Raw genomic sequence first — 19759 nt, 5'->3', positions numbered from 1 at the left:
CTCATATCTGCTAGTATGGCTACTATCCAAAAACAAGAACAAACAAAAAACCAGAAAATAGCAAATGGTGGTGAAGATGCGGAGAAAAGGGAACGCCTGTGCATCACTGGTGGGAATGTGAAATGGCCACCATAAGGAAAAAAAAAAAACAGTCTGACAGTTCCTCAAAGAATTAAAAATAGACATCATATGATCCAGCAATTTCACTTCTGGGTATGTAGCCAAAAGAATTGAAAGAAGGGTCTCAAAAAGACTTCTGTATACCCATATTCACAGCAGTATTATTCACTATCTCCAAAAGGTGGGTACAATCCAAGTGGCCATCAATAGATATGAATGGGTAAGTAAAATGTGGCCTACACATAAAATGGGATATTATTCAGTCTTAAAAAGGAAGAAAATTCTAACACATGCCACAGTATGATTCAATGAACCTTGAAGACATTACGTTTAGTGAAATAAGCCAGTCACAAAAGGACAAGTACTGCATGATTCCAGTTGAATGGGGTACCAAGAATAGTCAAATTCATGAAGAAAGAAAGTAGAATGGTAATTGCCCGAGGTGGAGGTAAGAAGGAATAGGAGCTATTGTTCAGTGAATATAGCACTGTGGTTTTATAAGATGGTAAGAGTTCTGGATACGGTTGCACAATAATGTGAATGTACTTAATGTCACTGAACTATACCCTTAAAAATGTTTAAGATGGGAGAGTGCATGTTATGTTTGAGGTACCACAATTTTCCAAAAATAAATTCCAAAAAATGTGGTGATGCTCCTCTGAAAATCATTATTTGTCAGTGACGGATGAGAATGCATCTGCCACAGGGAGTTTCCTAAGATTCCAATAGGAAAATATCAGTGGTTAACACGCTGTTCATGAGACTGCCTCTCTCCCGGGAAGAGCCAGCGATTCCCATTCCAGTCTAACAGATAAGAAAGAAGGCCCGGAGAGGGTGGGGGGCTGGCCCAAGTTGATGAGTGGCTACGGCATCAGAGGAGTGAGCATCCTCCTGATTTTGACTCTAGGGACAACTACAACTCTAAGATGTCATTTCCTTGTGTCCTTTTCATTTCTTTATTTGGTGGGCGGGGGAGGGGGAGGAGAGGATGCTGTGCAGTATGTGGGATCTTAGTTCCCCTATCAGGGATCAAACCCACACCCCTCACCCCCTGCATTGGAAGCGCGGAGTCTTAACCACTGAACCACCATGGAGGTCTCTTTTGTCCTTTTAGAAGACATTGTTTCAAACATGTTCTAAATTCTGGCTCCTTTAAAAAATTTTCTATATATATATATACTTCCACTTCATAGCTTCCTTTCAAAATGTGCTTGAAACACGCTTTATGGAAAACCAAACACAGCAGGATGATGACAGATGAGTTTATCAGCTAACTTGTCAGCAGAAGCATCTGGTCCCTTGGACCTTAAAAAGCTTGCTCCGGGGGGGACGATAAATCTTCAAATAATGACTTCTCAGGAAAATCCTCAAATCTAACCAAAAGTTCAGCTCATCCCATGGGTCACTTCTCATTTTATTGTTTGGAAAATGTGCACACAGCCTTCATCACTAAATCACATATTACCTAAGCTCTTACTCCAGGTTAGGAACTACTGTGCTGGAGAATCCCCCCAGGGCCTCCTAGTTCACTTTCCTGTTTTATGGCTTAAAAATCACCCTTTACATAGGGTCAGTAGGAGTACTTTTAGAATCTCTAGCACACGACAGCCATTGCTGCCAAAACAAAAGCAAACATTTCTAGTAGGCTTTTGGATCTGTGGGAGAAGGCGAGGGTGGGATGATCTGAGAGAATAGCATTGAAACATGTATATTATCAAGTGTGAAACAGATCGCCAGCCCAGGTTGGATGCATGAGACAAGTGCTCAGGACTGGTGCACTGGGAAGACCCAGAGGGATGGGATGGGGAGGGAGGTGGGAGGGGGGATCGGGATGGGGAACACATGTAAATCCATGGCTGATTCATGTCAATGTATGGAAACACCACTACAATATTGTAAAGTAATTAGCCTCCAACTAATAAAAATAAATGAAAAATATATATATATATAAAAAGAAGAAAATCCTTAGCACAACCCTTCTGCATCCTAAAATCACAATGCTGTACACACACATTTCATCTAAAGGGTACACAAATTTGCCATTATATGTATTCCTTTGATCTTTTATATATTGCCTTAAAATACATTTAATCTTCTCACAACCACTCAGAATTATGTAGGGACGGTACTCTTGGTCAAAAGGTACTTATAAGAAAATCAATGCATACTGAGTTACATCACTGACCTAGGATGAGACAGCTTAGTATGAAAGGGCAGGACTATGGACCCTGTGACATTTGTCCTTCCTGCCCATGCTGGCAAAACTCACCTTCCTGCCTGCTCGTTTAAAAGAATAACCGAGATACACACACACACACACACACACACACACACACACACACACACACACTCATACTCACCTAATCAATATATTTATATGCATATCAATAACCACATACATGCACATATATTAAACACACTTGCATGCTAAATTGCTTCAGTGATGTCTGACTCTTCATGAGCCCTTGAGGCCATGGAATTATCTAAGCAAGAATACTGGAGTGGGTTGCCATTCCCTTCTCCAGGGGAATCTTCCTGACCCAGGGATCGAACCCACATCTTATACATCTCTTGCATTAGCAGGTGGGTTCTTTACCACTAGCGCCACCCGAGAAGCCCATATAAACATACACTATAAGTTAAACACATCTTGCTTTACATTCAACTTAGTATATGTGTGTTTATAAATTCCATTTCCTGTTAGCTGTTTTAAAGAATTTTAAAAACCAAGATTTCTGATTTCAAATTCTATGCATTAATGAACTATAATATATCCATATGTAATACAGCCATTAGAAATGATGCTGTGGATATATATACATATATAGTATATAGACATGAAATATTTTTGTAATAATTGCTTAGTGAAAAAAATCAAGTTATGATCTCATGCTTGGTATAACTGTATTTTTGGAAAATATAGAAAAATGTTTGGAAACACATACACCAAAATGTTTGGAGTGACTGCATCAAGGTCATGGGATCATAATTCATTTAAATAAATGATCTCAATTCACTTATTTCTTTCTGTTTCTCCCCATATCTGTCTGACATTTTAAACCATCTTCTTAATTATTTAAGGCATTTTAAAAGTTATTTAAATTTCTGAGAAGCACGAAGCTGGATTCCACCCAAAAAAGATGAAGTAAAACAGAGAAAGGTGATGGAAACACCAGCAGAAGCACTAGGCACTGCCCACCAGAGGAGAGGAGACAAATAATGCTGATCTCCTGAGGGCGTTCCAGTCCCTTCCACAAGCTGAGGACTATCCTCTGAGAGCCCAACCGACTTCCTGACCCCTGGGATCCTACTTCAAAGCAGCAGTGCCCAAACATCACGGACCTGCCCTGAGATCAAGACAACAGGTCAAATATTTCACAGCCCTGGTACTTCACAACGTCTTCGGCAAAGTTTGGAAAGAACTGAAAGGAAGATAATATTGGCAGCGTCAGCAACTGTTCCCACACTGTGTGAATTTAGCAACAAGCAGTCATAAAGGACAGCCTGCCTCAGTTACAGACTGCCCTGGTCATAAAGCTATGGGTGTAAGGTCTCTGCTCTTTTTTTGGATTTCCTTCCCATTTCGGTTTCCACAGAGCGTCGAATAGAGTTCCCTGTGCTAAACAGTAGGTTCTCATTAGTTTTCTATTTTATCCTAGAATCAATACTATATATATGTCAATCCCAAGTATATCTTCTAGTTGCTTCACTTTCCTATACAGTAGAAACTGGCACATTATAAAGCAACGACACTCCAATAAAATTTTTAATAAATAAATAAAGCTATGGGTGGGGAACCATTATTTTAGAAATGCGTTCAGAGGCCTACCAAGGAAAGTAAATTTTAGGACACGGTGATAGCATCACAGACAATAAATACATTAAATCAAAACCAAGCATCCATTTTAAAGCTTTTCCACAGACCTGATTTATAAAGAGGGAAGGAAAAGAATTCAAAACATTTTCAGTCATTCCTAAATTCAGGCTTTCAAGTGGTACCTAAACTGTCCCATTTTCTCTTTTCATTCATCATCTTGCGGGTAACCACTCACTTTTAGCTGCTAAAAAATCTTATGCCCTATGTGGACCTGTCCACACATTTCACCTTCTCATTCTCCCTTCCCATACACATTCCAGAACACGGTTGGCAACAAGTGTATCTGTTTTACTTAAGTGGTTTGAATTGCCTTCACTGAAGAAGCACTGTTAAACACTTGAATTTTGTTTGGGATATTCTCAGAAGCTGGTTGTTGGCTAAAACAATGAATACAGAGATCAAATTAGAAGCCCATCATTCATAAAGGGTCTTTTGGTAGAACTCCAGGAATAATCAGATGTTCAACATGCTTTGATTAATTGATTTATATAAATAATTGACAATTATGTAATGTGATAATTAAGTAATTGTATTTTAAAAAATGATTGGTGCCTATTCTGTGCCTACTGGTTCTAGGCACCAGGGACGCAATTCTCTGTTTTTTGGCTTTTTTTTTTTTTTTTTTCACTTTCTGGGTGTGTCATTTACTCTATACATTCAGTGATATCCCAAGACCAAGGTGGTCACCAGTATTCAAGGAGGATAACTCTGAATGCTGATCACTGACTTTTTTTTTTTTTTTGGTTGCCCCATGCAGCATTGTTGCTCAGTCATGTCTGATTCTTTGAGACCCCATGGACTGCAGCATGCCAGGCAGCATCTGGGATCTTAGTTGCCTGATCAGGGATCAAACCCATGCCCCCCTGCAGTGGAAGCCCGGAGTCTTAATCACTGGACTGCCAGGGAAGTCTCTAGAGACACAGTTAAAACCAGAGGGATAAAAAATATGCCTTCAGGTGTTCCCATTATACTGGGGAAAAGGAAAAAAAGAATATAATAAGCTCTGATTGCAATATAAATTCCTACAGACTTTTTTTCAACTTATGCTAAACTTGTTCAGACATTTTCCCCAAAATCTATGCTAATAAGTGATTACTAATAAAAGTTAAGAAAACGTCAACAACTCTTTCAAAGGGAGAATTAACCCATTTCTTATTTTCTTATGGTGGAAAAAAAAAAAAAAGGTGCTCTATATTGAGTGAAACTTTCAGAGCAGTTTTCTCATAAAAAGGGAAATTCAGGCTCTTAAGTAACCTTTTCTGCAAAGGTATATTCAGTTTAATCCAAATTCCGTATTAGTCTTTTCTGTAGAGATTCTCATAAAACTGATTCTAAGAAAAATCCCTTTCAAACCTAAGATCTTCCAAAATTCACATGACCTGAATATACAGCTGAATACTGAAAACAGCTGATATAGTCACGGTCACTTGAACCTGCAGACACGTGGAATCATTCAGGCAGTGAGGGGGAAAGTTAGTCACATTTGGGCTGGCAGGTTGAATTCTCAACGAACTGCAAGGTCTGTATAATAGGTATTCTGGAGTGGAGTGTGACTCCCCTGGTGGTTCAGACGGTAAAGCATCTGACTACAGTGCGGGAGACCTGGGTTCAATCCCTGGGTTGGGAAGATCCTCTGGAGAAGGAAATGGCAACCCACTCCAGTATTCCTGCCTGGGAAATCCCATGGATGGAGAAGCCTGGTAGGATACAGTCCATGGGGTCACGAAGAGTCAGACACGACTGAGCGACTCCACTTGGAGTGGGTAGCCCATCCCTTCTCCAGCGGCTTTCCCCAACCCAGGAATCAAACTGGGGTATTCTGCATTGCCGGCAGACTCTTTTACCAACTGAGCTATCAGGGAAGCCCATTAAACCCTATATTAATACACAAACCTCACCAGTTTACCAAAAGTGTTTATGAAATAAAGAGTTGGTGATTCACCTTTTTCTGTATGAGGCCCAGGGGTCCCTGGGCTCCCTTGAATCACTGATGCTACAGCACAAAAGGCATCAGTAAATGGTTACTTTACTACTAAAGGACATGGGTTTCCTAGTAGTTTTATACAAAGAGTGTACAAAACTAAAATAAACCAGAAAAGTCACTGACAATGAGTCTAAGTGAAACTTCACATTTTTACCAACAGACTTGTACTTCCTCAATTTTCATATTATTTTCCTAGTCTCCCCATGCTCTAAAACTTGGATTTGTTTTAGCTTCAAGTATTTTGTGTCCTTTATCAAGTGCTCCACATACCTTTCCCTTACTCACTGTGTGTATTCATGCTAAGTCACTTCGGTTGTGTCAGACTCTTTGTGACCTTAGGGAACCTCCAGGCTCCTCTGTCCATGGGATTCTCCAGGCAAGAACACTGGAGTGGGTTGCCACGCCCTCCTCCAGGTGATCTTTCCAACCCAGGGATCAAACCCACATCCCTTACATCTCCTACATTGGCAGGCTGGTTCTCTACTACTTCCCTTGGCTTCCCTTCTGTATGACTTCTGGGCTTCCCTTGTGGCTTATCTGGTAAAGAATCCACCTGCAATGCAGGAGACCTGGGTTCAGTCCCTGGGCTGGGAAGATCCCCTGGGGAAGGGAAAGGCTACCCACTCTAGTGATTCTGGCCTGGAGAATTCCATGGACTGTACAGCCCATGGGTCGCAAAGAGTCGGACACGACTGAGCGACTCACTCACCTCTCTATATGACTCACACCACCTGGGAAGCCCCTCTTATTGTCTGCTGCTGCTGCTGAGTCGCTTAGTCGTGTCCGACTCTGCGACCCCATAGACAGCAGCCCACCAGGCTCCCCCATCCCCGGGATTCTCCAGGCAAGAACACTGGAGTGGGTTGCCATTTCCTTCTCCAATGCGTGAAAGTGAAAAGTGAAAGTGAAGTCGCTCAGTCGTGTCCGACTCTTTGCGACCCCATGGACTGCAGCCCACCAGGCTCCTCCATCCATGAGATTTTCCAGGCAAGAGTACTGGAGTGGGGCGCCACTGCCTCCTCCGACTTATTGTGTAGTGTGTCCTAAATTTTTAGTTTCCCCTCCAGTCTAGGAGTTCATGTTTCAACAACTGTATTTTGTCACCATCTCCTAACTGACCCTCTGAAAGCTCCTTTATTCTCCAATATAGCCCCTATATTGCCATTGCCTCTATATCATCCTATAGGAGATATATATATATATATAATTCTATATATTGCCCCTATATCATCCTATAAGCTATATATATCATCTGATATTGGCACTATATCACCAGAGCCCCTATATTACTCCAATATAGCCCCCATATCATCTTCCCCAGACTGAAGATGAAGCCCAGTCTGGGGAAGATTAAAATTGATGATGGTTTGGGGAGAGATGTTATTTTTAAAAAAGGGAAAAAAAAGAGGGAAAAAAAAGAAAAGCTACTTAAAATAGAATATGGTTTTCGCTATGGCTTGACTCAAGGGCTTTCAATGCTTTTTTCCCCTTTTGTTGAAAATAACATTTTCTTCTTCTTCTTCTTTTTTTTTAAGAAAACCATTGTATGTTTAATTGACCTTTTTTGTCTATTGGTCTCCTCTTCGTCATGACCCCCTCTTCCCCCTCCCCCCTTTTCCCAATGAAAGCCATGTTAAATTAATCACTGGATTGACTGCTTCATCTTTTTATTTTTAATGGAGGGTATGCCACAGTTGTAAAGCAATAAGATTCAAGGTAAACACCATGAAAATTTTGCTTTTTGCTAAATTTGCAAAATTTTGCAAGTTGAACAGTAATAAAAAAAAATGTAGAAGGTGTTAGTTTAAAGTTATTGCTTCTGTCGCTACTTGAATTTTTTTAAAAAATCAGTTATCTAATACAAGTTTATATTCTATATACAAAAATTTGAAAGCCTAAAAATATCATAACTTTAAACTTCCACTGATGGGGCAGGTAGGAGATAAAGGTGAATTCTGAACTGCTATATTCATGTTTTTTACTGTGGGGCAGGGCAGGGAATAGAGGTGACCTTGTTTGGGGAGGTACGTTCATTTGTTTGTTTGCTGTGTGGAACCACCCAAGACGGAAGGGTCATGGTGGAGAGGTCTGACAGAATGTGGTCCACTGGAGAAGGGAATGGCAAAACACTTCAATATTCTTGCCTCGAGAACCCCATGAACAGTATGAAAAGGCAAAATGATAGGATACTGAAAGAGGAACTCTCCAGGTCGGTAGGTGCCCAATATGCTAATGGAGATCAGTGGAGAAATAACTCCAGAAAGAAGGGATGGAGCCAAAGCAAAAACAATACCCAGTTGTGGATGGGACTGGTGATAGAAGCAAGGTCTGATGCTGTAAAGAGCAGTGTTGCATAGGAACCTGGAATGTTAGGTCCATGAATCAAGGCAAATTGGAAGTGGTCAAACAGCAGAAGGCAAGAGTGAACATCGACATTCTAGGAATCAGTGAACTAAGACGGACTGGAATGGGTGAATTTAATTCAGATGACCATTATATCTACTACTGTGGGCGGGAATCCCTTAGAAGAAATGGAGTAGCCATCATGGTCAACAAAAGAGCCTGAAATGCAGTACTTGGATGCAATCTCAAAAATGACAGAATGATCTCTGTTCATTTCCAAGGCAAACCTTTCAATATCACGGTAATCCAAGCCTATGCCCCAACCAGTAACACTTAAGAAGCTGAAGTTGAATGGTTCTATGAAGACCTTTTAGAACTAACACTCAAAAAAGATGTCCTTTTCATTATAGGGGACTGGAAAGCAAAAGTAGGAAGTCAAGAAACACCTGGAGTAACAGGCAAATTTGCACTTGGAGTATGGAATGAAGCAGGGCAAAGGCTAATAGAGTTTTGCCAAGAGAACGCACTGGTCATAGCAAACACCCTCTTCCAACAACACAAGAGAAGACTCTACACACAGACATCACCAGATGGTCAACACTGAAATCAGATTGATTATATTCTTTGCAGCCAAAGATGGAGAAGCTCTACACAGTCAGCAAAAACAAGACCGGGAGCTGACTGTGGCTCAGACCATGAACTCCTTATTGCCAAATTCAGACTTAAATTGAAGAAAGTAGGGAAAACCACTAGACCATTCAGGTATGACCTAAATCAAATCCCTTATGACTATATAGTGGAAGTGAGAAATAGATTTAAGGGACTAGACCTGATAGACAGAGTGCCTGATGAACTATGGATGGAGGTTTGTGACATTGTACAGGAGACAGAGATAAGACCATTCCCATGGCAAAGAAATGCAAAAAAAGCAAAATGGCTGTCTGAGAAGCCCTTACAAATAACTGAGAAAAGAAGAAAAGTGAAAAGCAAAGGAGAAAAGGGAAGAGATTCCCATTTGAATGCAGAGTTCCAAAGAATAGCAAGGAGAGATAAGAAAGCCTTCCTCAGTGATCAATGCAAAGAAATAGAGGAAAATAACAGAATGGGAAAGACTAGAGATCTCTTCAAGAAAATTAGAGATATCAAGGGAACATTTCATGCAAAGATGGGTTCGATAAAGGACAGAAATGGTATGGACCTAACAGAAGCAGAAGATATTAAGAAGAGGTGGCAAGAATACACAGAAGAACTGTACAACAAAGATCTTCACAGCCCAGATAATCACGATGGTGTGACCACTCACCTAGAGCCAGACATCCTGGAATGTGAGGTCAAGTGGGCCTTAGAAAGTATCACTACGAACAAAGCTAGTGGAGGTGATGGAATTCCAGTTGAGCTATTTTAAATCCTAAAAGATGATGCTGTGAAAGTGCTGCACTCATTATGTAAGCAAATTTGGAAAACTTAGCAGTGCCCACAGGACTGGAAGAGGAAAGTTTTCATTCCAATCTCAAAGAAAGGCAATGCCCAAGAATACTCAAATTACTGCACAATTGCCCTCATCTCACAGGCTAGTAAAGTAATAAGCAAAATTCTCCAAGCCAGGCTTCAGCAATACGTGAACCACGAACTTCCAGATGTTCAAGCTGGTTTTAGGAAAAGCAGAGGAACCAGAGATCAAATTACCAACATCCTCTGGATCATGGGAAAAGCAAGAGAATTCCAGAAAAACATCTATTTCTGCTTTATTGACTATGCCAAAGCCTTTGACTGTGTGGATCACAATAAACTGTGGAAAATTCTGAAAGAGATGGGAATACCAGACCACCTGACCTGCCTCTTGAGAAACCTATATGCAGGTCAGGAAGCAACAGTTAGAACTGGACATGGAACAATAGACTGGTTCCAAATAGGAAAAGGAGTACGTCAAGGCTGTATATTGTCACCATGCTAATTTAACTTATATGCAGAGTACATCATGAGAAATGCTAGGCTGGAAGAAGCAGAAGCTGGAATCAAGATTGCTAGGAGAAATATCAATAACCTCAGATATGCAGATGACACCACCCTTATGGCAGAAAGTGAAGAGGAACTAAAGAGCCTCTTGATGAAAGTGAAAGAGGAGAATGCAAAAGTTGTCTTAAAGCTCAACATTCAGAAAACTAAGATCATGGCATTCGGTCCCATCACTACATGGGAAATAGACGGGGAAACAGTGGAAACAGTGTCAGACTTTATTTTGGAGGCTCCAAAATCACTGCAGATGGTGATTGCAGCCATGAAATTAAAAGATGCTTACTCCTTGGAAGGAAAGTTATGACCAACATAGACAGCATATTAAAAAGCAGAGACATTACTTTGCCAACAAAGGTCCGTCTAGTCAAGGCTATGGTTTTTCCAGTAGTCATGTATGGATGTGAGAGTTGGACTATAAAGAAGGCTGAGCACCAACGAATTGATGCTTTTGAACTGTGGTGTTGGAGAAGACTCTTGAGAGTCTCTTGGACTGCAAGGAAATCCAACCAGTCCATCCTAAAGGAGATCAGTCCTGGGTGTTCATTGCAAGGACTGATGTTGAAGCTGAAACTCCAGTACTTTGGCTACCTCATGCAAAGAGCCGACTCATTGGAAAAGACCCTGATGCTGGGAGGGATTGGGGGCAGGCAGAGAGGGGGACGACAGGATGAGATGGCTGGATGGCATCACCAACTCGATGGACATGAGTTTGAGTCAACTCTGGGAGCTGGTGATGGACAGGGAGGCCTGGCGTGCTGTGATTCATGGGGTCGCAAAGAGTCGGACATGACTGAGCAACTGAACTGAACTTAACTGAATGTGTTAATGGGCTTCCCAGGTAGCTAAGTGGGTAAAGAAATGGCCTACAATGCAAGAGATGCCAGAGGTATGGGCTCGATTCCTGGGTGGGGAAGATCCCCTGGAGGAGGGCATAGCAACCCACTCCAGTATTCCTGACTGGAGAATCCCATGGACAGAGGAGCCTGGCGGGCTACAGTCCATAGGTCACAGAGTCAGACACGACTGAAGCGACTGGGCACAGCACAGCGCATAGCCCCTATATTACTGTTCGGAAGGTATGTTCACATGCCAATTTCATGAGGTCATCTTCAGACTCAAGAATCTGCAGTGGCTCCCTACTGCCTACTGACCAAATCCACATTCCTAGCGTGTGCATGTCACTGATCCTCGCTCACCTCTAAACGGGAGGTCATGTAGCCTGACTTTAGTACCGGTAGATCTTGTTCCGAATTCCAGTCCTGCCACTTACTCCTTAACCAGGTTTGAGCAAGTTACTTAAATTCCCTGAGCTGCAATAACCACCTTGAAAAATGGGAATAATAAACTCTGTCTTGCCGAGGTTTATGAGAATTCAGTATAATGCCTAACACAATGGGTTGGCGCAGTTCATTTATATTTTCCTTCCTTTGTTCACATTAGTCCCCGGACTGGAATGCCCACCCTCTTACCCTCTGTCCTTAAAAAATAAAAAATAATAAAAACTGTCTTCCAAGGCTGATCTTAAGAAAGTCTTCTCCATGAAGACTTTCTAAATTCACTGCAATCCACAGGAATAATCCTTTTTTTGTCGGTGAAAATTGTGTTTACCCAGTAAAGAAGGCTGGCCTCTTTGACCAAGGAAATCACATAGCCTTGGAAAACGATGAGATAAGGAAAAACACACCTTCCTAGACAGAAAGGGAAAAGAATCTTCCAGGAATAAAAGTTGCTTGGCAGAACTCTCCCACATTCAACCCAAAATATTTCTCTTTACCCCGAATGTTATAGAATTCATCTATATTGGTCACTCTCAGAGCCATATTCTTCACCAATTTTTCCTTGATCATGTCATTTACACAGGTCTCTGTGTCCACAAGTCTGTAAGCTCTTAATACAGTGAAGAATCACAGTCTCTCATTTATTTCTAATTCTACATTTATAACATCTACATCTACTAGTTAGTCCAAATTATTTTTAAGTCCTCAATAAATACTGATGGGAGGATATGTAAATGGGTGGGTAGGTGGATGAATGGAAGGATAGATGATAAACTTTTCATGTTTGGCTCATTTAGAAAGAGAATTTTAATATCTGTTATCTATAATTAATTTTAAACTGTGCTTTGTAATTAAAGCCTAAATTGTTTAGGCAATGCCTCCAAGTTTTGTACTAGCCTAATTTTATGTTCCGTTGATGAATTTTGATAGCTCACATATGCCTTTAGATAAAGTAAGAAGATACACCACCAAGATGATTAAATGCTCAGTGAGTAGAAACGTTTAAGAACCTCACTGATTTTAAGTGGATTATATAACAAAATAATATATATAATATTTACCATATGATCAGGCTTCCCTGGTGGCTCAGATGGTAAAGTGTCTGCCTACAATGCAGGAGACCCGGGTTCAATCCCAGGGTCGGGAAGATCCTCTGGAGAAGGAAGTGGCAACCCACTCCAGTACTCTTGCCTGGAAAATCCCATGGACAGAGAAGCCTGGTAGGCTACAGTCTATGGGGTCGCAAAGAGTCAGGCACGACTGAGCGACTTCACTTTCACCACATGATCAGTCTTGGGTATAAATAAAATCCACAACATATTTCTCAAGGAACTATGCAAACTTTTAATGAAGAATTCTTAGAAAAGAAAAATAAGTTATAGCAAAAGGGGAAATCTAAAAGCTGAAAAAAATATAAGATACTTTTCACCAATGAGTAATCACATCTTAAGGACCTATCCGGTCACTATGTCATAGCAACATGCCTGAAAGAAAACAATCATTCAAAACTTTGTCTCTCCTCCTCCAGAGAGAAGACACTGATCCCAAACATCAGTCTTCAGATGTGCCTGGAATCCAGGTGGAGGGGACTCCCTGGGAAGGCTTCCTTCTCTCTTTCAACATTTCTGCCCCAACCTGGTGATCTGGATCAACAAACCCTTGTTTTCAGCCAGAGGCCACAGTTAGAAAGAATCTAATAAAATAAACTCTAGGAAGATGTTAGTAAAATGGGAGCAAGCAGCTGTGTGGGACCTATTTGGGACCATGGAACCCTTCTAGCAAAACTCAAATTGGATCTTGTCCTGTATTTTTAAGAACAGACTTGACTTGGTATGACTATTTTATTTTTAATAGAGGTAATTTTACTGGAAAATTATTTTCCATCAAAAGCCACCTTTCCTCACCAGCCCATTTCTCAAAACCCCCACAGGTAAGGTAAATGCTGGTGATTCCTAAATCTTGTTTATTTATAAAACCAACAAATACAACATGAGTGCCTGTTAGGTGTCAGACACTGCCTAAGGTGCTAAAGATATACTCAATCTTGCTCTACAGAGATTATTGTCAGTTATGGAAAACAGCAAGATCAACAAGATGTACGGGCTTCCCTGGTGGTTCAGACTGTAAAGAATCCGACTGCAATATGAGGGACCAGGCTTTAATCCCTGGGTCGGGGAGATCTCCTGGAGGAGGGCATGGCAACCCACTCCATCCTTCTTGCCTAGAGAATTCCATCAACAGAGGAGCCTGGCAGGCTACAGTCCACAGGGTCACACGGAGTTGGGCATGACTGAGCGACTAAACACACACAACAAGATGTACAAAAGAGGAAGGTAAGTGTAATAAGTATTAAGTATAGGCTGCCATGGGCATAGAAGAGGGGGCCTAATCTGGGTCAGAGGAAAGGTAAGTACATTAAGGGGATCAGCTATTCAACCTAAAATCTGACTTAGGAGGAGGAGTAAGCTTGATGGGATTGAGTGGGAGAAAGACTTTAGGGGGTGAAGACAAAGAGTTATCTGAGCCAATAAACAGCATATGCAAAGGCTTAAAGAGAGAGCTGGCATACATGCCATTAATAAAGAATTAAAATTAGTTCTGCTGTTGCAGCTTGGGTGGCAATATAGAGGGTGCGGAGAGTAAGATAGATATAGGCCAGGAGATTATCAGGAGCCAGGAAATGAACTTGTACTTTAGGGGCAAGGAAAAGCACTTGTATGGATTTCAATCCAGGATTTTAAACAGCCTGGATTTTTAAGGCTGTTCAACTTGAATATGGTTTTGTAAAACATGGCATAAATTCTTGTGTGCAGCATGAGATTCTATGCACATAAGATGGGGTGTGAAAAGCGATAGATGAATGTCTGGACTTGACCTTTCTCAAGAAAATCTGCGCAGCATTTTTTAAAGCAGCAAAGAGTGATGGAAGAAGGAAGTACACCATGTGTCGGTTACTAGGTAACGTCAATAACAAAACCCTGAGAGAGGTGAGAGTGCTGTCTCCTCAGGTTGTCAGGGAACGAGAGCGACAAGCAGAGGGATGCCACGACATCAGCTGGACTTGCACAGAAGCCCAGCCTCACATTTCACCTCTAGAGTTGCTCTTTCTGAGCCCCACTGAAGGCAGACAATAGCGGGGTGGAACCACATGGGACCAAGCTTATCCTGGTCTCCCCATGGAATCAGGTTGGCACAGGACAACAGCCTAGGGCTGAGAAGTCTAAGGGGCTTAAGGGGATCTGCTTTACCCCGTTAGCACTTGGATCACCTGGAGAATGTGTGTGAGTTCCCTGAGTCTCAGCCTTCTCCCAACATTCAAAACGTGGTGACAGCTGCTACTTCAGAGGGTATTTTGGAGGAGTTTTTAAAAAGCATGTAGGAAAGGTACTTCGAATCTCCCTTGGCATTTGGCAGGCCTTTGATAAGAGGAGGCTCTGGCTATGAAACTATCAGTTTCGTTACCGTATGAAAAAGAACGGGGAACAGGAAAGGTAGAAGAAAAAGAAATCTCTTCATACGGCATAGATGCCTTGGGAGCCACTTTACTGAGTCTGAATTCCTGGAGTGGCTTAAAGTAAATAAATGTTCTCAGCCTGAGGGTATCTGTCTGACTCTTACTTCACAGTTGATATTCACACGGATGGCAGGACTATGACTCTTAATTAAGTATTCACTGAGTAGCCTTTTTTCCCCAAAACAAACATATAATTAAGATGTCAGGGTGTATGTGTGTGTGTGTGTGTGTGTGTGTGTGTGTGTGTGTAGAGATGACTCCTCTATAATACAGAAGCATAGAATTAGGGAGCTGAAAGGGTTGTTCTGTTATATACCACTAGCTGAATAGGATAACTCTCTGGCCAGATAACAATAAGTTATCTCCATTCAACGTTGCTAATCTATTTCTACTCAAATTCATGATTTGCTCCCTGAGTGTTGCTTTCTGTGTTTGTATGGCAGCAACTGAGGACAGGGGCGCTCAAGGGGGTTATATGGTCCCTTCTTTTCCTCCTTTTCATCAAGTCTCCATCAACAGTGCTGTTCCCTATGGAAGCATGAGATTCCTAATGCCTAAAATAGGTAATTCATTGCTCCCTTAAGAGAAATAAGCCAAATGAACTGATGAGGCCAAATAAGCCAACTCTATAACTATGTGTGGTTCAGAGGGGATTCAATTCTATGAAGATAGGAACAGCACCCAGAACATATTTGAGGAAAAATGCGATTGAATGAGGAAATTAATGCCAGGCTTATTTCTGAGCTTTTTTACTTCCCACAGATGTGCTCTGCTCCATCAGCACCCAATGCTCCCAATAGTCTCAGAAAATTCCCAAAGAGCTATTAAAAAGTAAATTAGTAAGCCATCTCATTTCATAAAAGATGCAGACTAAAACTTGCCACAGCTAGCCAAAAGAAAAAGCCTAAAATATTATAAATGAGGAGAAAGTTATATTAACCCTAATTTATTAAACTTCATAAGAAGGAAGTTGTATTATTTACAATAGCCAAGATACAGAAACAATCCAAATGTTCATCAATGGATGAGTGGATTAAAAGGATGTGAGCATGCTTCAGTCAATGGGGTCACAAAGAGTTGGACACAATTAAGCAACTGAACTCAACTGACTGAGATATGTAAATAATAGAATATTATTCAGCTATGACAGGCTTCCCTGGTGGCTTAGATGATAAAGAATCTGCCTGTAATGCAATAGACTTGGGCTCAATCCCTGGGTCAGGAAGATCCCGTGGAGGAGGGAATGGCCACGCACTCCAGTATTCTTGCCTGGAGAATCCCATGGACAGAGGAGCCTGGCGACTGCAGTCCATGGGGTCACAAATAATCTCACATAACTGAACCACTAACACACACACACATTCAGCTATAAAAATAATGAAATTCTTGTGAATTTTGTTTCTTGTGAAATGCCACTTGCCACATGGATGGACCTTGAAGGCACTATGCTAAGTGAAATAAATTAGACAAAGATGAATCCTGTATGCACTCACTTTTATGTAGAATCTTTAAAAGAGAAAGAAACAAACCCAAGCTCAGAGATACAGATAACAGGTTGGTGGCTGTCCGAGGTGGAGACTGAGGGATGAGCAAAAGGGGTGAAGATAGTAAAAGTACAAACTGTTAGTTATAAAGTAAATAAATCATAGGGATGTAATGTACAATAATGTGACTATAGTAAATAATACTGTATTGCATATTTGAAAGTTTATAGTAAACAAATCTTAAACTTTCTCATTAAAAAAAATTAAAAGAAGGAAGCTGTATTCATTTAGGAAAAAAACCCTTAGGATAGAAGGTGAGAGCCCAGCCCAAGGTTGCCTTAATTGAAATAAAACCATTCCATGCTAGATGAGATGGGGACTGTATCCAGGAGAGGAGAACAAGAGAGATCAAGGAGACAGTGGAGGACGACACGTTCTGCACTTAGGTTCTGGTTCTTACTGGTGAACCTCCCAAATCTTTGATAAAATTGCTAAAACTCAAAAATATATATTTTTGTAAAACGCAGTGACCAATGTTGTACCAGGTTTTGGGTGAAACCAAAGCAATAAACTTGGGAGCAGGAGACAGGGTGGGGGGGCATACAGAGAGAGGCACAAGAGAGGGAGCTGATTCCAGGGCACTGGGGTTGGATCTGAGTCCAGTTTAACCAGATCCTTACAGGACAGGTGCCTTGGGTCACGTGGATACACAAGTTTTCGATCAGTGGCCAGTAAATGTAAATTTCTCAGCTGAAAATTTCACCTTCAAACTACACAGGGCACTTATTTAACACTTATAAGGTTATTTGCCCTAAAGCTCTGTTGCTCGAGAGATGGGCATACACAAGACGCTTTAAAAGAATGGCGTCACATAAAAAGAACTGTTCTGGCTTGTGGTCAATTTTTAAATGATTTCTCCTTAATAGATTAAAGGACATCCACTGCTGACCTTCACTCGACAGAAATGGGAAACAAGCTCTCCTGAGATCAGCAATTGGCTACTTGGGGTTAGTGGAGAGGGTTCTTTTTTGAAAGATCTCTGGTCAATATTCAACAACATCATTGTTTTCAGGATGCCTCAAGCCAGGAAAGACCAGCACACATTTTTTTAAAATTTTGATCATCACACATTTTAACAATAACTTTATTTCCAGCCCTTTCCAACAGAAAACTCGCCTGCAAAACAGATCTCAAAAGTACACTGCCTGTTACAGGATAAATTAGGCAACTTTCTTATCAAGACTTGTCCAAGGATCATTAGTTTAAAGCCATCAGTGTACATGCCAAAAAACAAGAGATGACAGTCACCAACACAATGTCGGCATGCAGGTTAGAGTTTCCAAAACCAACCCCTGCACACACACACCTCCCAACAGAGAAGGTCAGAGGAAAAGAAAATAATGAAGGAGGAGAAATGGAAACAGCTTCGGTGGACAGAATCAGTTTATACCCTCAACTTTTCTTAAAGTTGAGACCCTTTTTTTAGTAGAGATCTTAGCAAAGTCAAGCGTCCATAGCACATGTTGTCCATGAAAATCCTGAAATGATTAGCATCTCTCATGGAAGAGTAACATTAACAGGCCCTGAAATCCTCCTTCAAGACAGGTATACATCGGGATGCTCCTCTCCAACCAAAGATCAGTCAAGCCCGATGGTTTTCTCCTCCAAGTACAACAGAAAAACCTACATATCCACAGAAGCAGTTTCTAGAGCTTATTGGTTTATTTGCTCTATTCCAAGTCCCAGAACTTGAAATGATCTTTCCCATAGGGACCACCTGCTCCATCATGATCTCTGACCCACCCTTTGTTGAAGAGGGAAGAGGAGGAAGACAGTGGACTCACCAGCTGATTGCCGTACCAGTACAGTGACGATCCCTTCAGGACCACCCAGAACTTTTTCCATTTGTTGCCTAGGAAAGTTCCTTTCTCCTTTTTCTTATAGAGCCACCCTTGGCAGTCAGCATGTCCCAGGTCTTTACACGATATCCTCCTTCGACTCATGCTGAAGAAACCTGCAAACGAGTACATGAAAAAGTAGGTAACGTCGTATCCTGATTTATAAGACAGAGTGAAAGGGAACTGTACGCTGTTTACCTTCAGGAAGTTGGATTTTTGTACCAAGATTTATGCAAAGTGAATGTGAAACATAAAGTATCGATTTTATTTTTAAACATTCATTTGGTGCTTAGAAGGGACACGATCAAAGAAACAGTGAGACACAAGCAGGTGTAAGTCTAAGAACATTCTTCAATCGAGTAAATTGAAAATATGAAAATCATGATTCTGGCAGGCACATCACTGCACTAACCAGCTTGTTTCAACAATAATAGCAGTAGTTATGCAAGAGATGGAAAAGGGTTAATGCCCACCTAGAAACACAGCCACTTGCCGACTCAGTGCCAGTCTTTGTAAGCTCTATTGACATGCCACGGGGGATTAATCCAAATGAACAGCAAGCCATCATTTCTTAAAATCGATCCAAAAACAAGAACCCCACATTAATCTGCCATCCACGTCCTGGTATTAGCATTAAGACAGACAAAAATCGGATCCCAAAGAAGACATCCAGGAGAACACGACACTCACACACACACAAATAGGGGATAAAGAAACAAAAGATCTAATTACCTTGAGTTTTCTTTCTCTGCTTCTGACGCAAGGGAACCTGCTGGAAATGCAGGAAGGAGAGAAAAGAGGAAATTTCTGATTGTGTTGTAACATTTGTAAAGAGAGAAGGAGGGAGGAGGTGGCAGTGTTTATGAGCAGGATGGAAGCTAAAAAAAAAAAAAAACTCTCCAAGCAGAGCTAAAGGGGCGCTTACTAGCTGAGGCACAAAATGTGCTAATTAGAATCAATAGACATCTAGCTGCACCTGAAAAAAAGACTTAACACAGCATTTATCACTAATGTTTCCTGTTTCCACCCACAGTCACCTTTCTCACTACCACTTTAGTTATGACAGGATAGTGTTCACTCAAGTTCTTAAAAATAATAAAAATATCTCCCCTTTTATTTTTTGTGAGAGAAGAAAAACTTATAGCATACTTCATTTTGTGAGATTTCTAAAGAGCAGCAATTATTTAAATAAACCTGGAAGCCAACCATTACAATCTCACACAACTACAGGTTTACATCAGACTAC

At 41.1% G+C, this 19759-nt stretch overlaps 1 protein-coding gene across 2 annotated transcripts in view; it reads right to left on the bottom strand.

The window, feature by feature from the left end:
* Positions 1-19759, bottom strand: part of IPCEF1 (interaction protein for cytohesin exchange factors 1) — a 161966-nt gene that overhangs the window by 58094 nt on the left and 84113 nt on the right. Inside the window, exons 4-5 of one of the 2 annotated variants that reach the window (XM_070461400.1) lie at positions 19246-19285; positions 18460-18629 (exon numbers count right to left, since the gene is read on the bottom strand). In XM_070461400.1, the coding sequence (XP_070317501.1) occupies positions 18460-18629; positions 19246-19285 (210 nt within the window). Of the gene's footprint in view, positions 1-18459; positions 18630-18986; positions 19195-19245; positions 19286-19759 lie in introns of those variants that run through there. The other variant, XM_020878005.2, reaches the window with a different exon arrangement.

This window comes from Odocoileus virginianus, chromosome 34, assembly GCF_023699985.2.
Source record: "Odocoileus virginianus isolate 20LAN1187 ecotype Illinois chromosome 34, Ovbor_1.2, whole genome shotgun sequence".
NCBI classification, from domain to species: Eukaryota; Metazoa; Chordata; class Mammalia; order Artiodactyla; family Cervidae; genus Odocoileus; species Odocoileus virginianus.
Note: the sequence above shows the minus strand (reverse complement) of the source record. Positions and strands in the feature narration are given on the sequence as shown.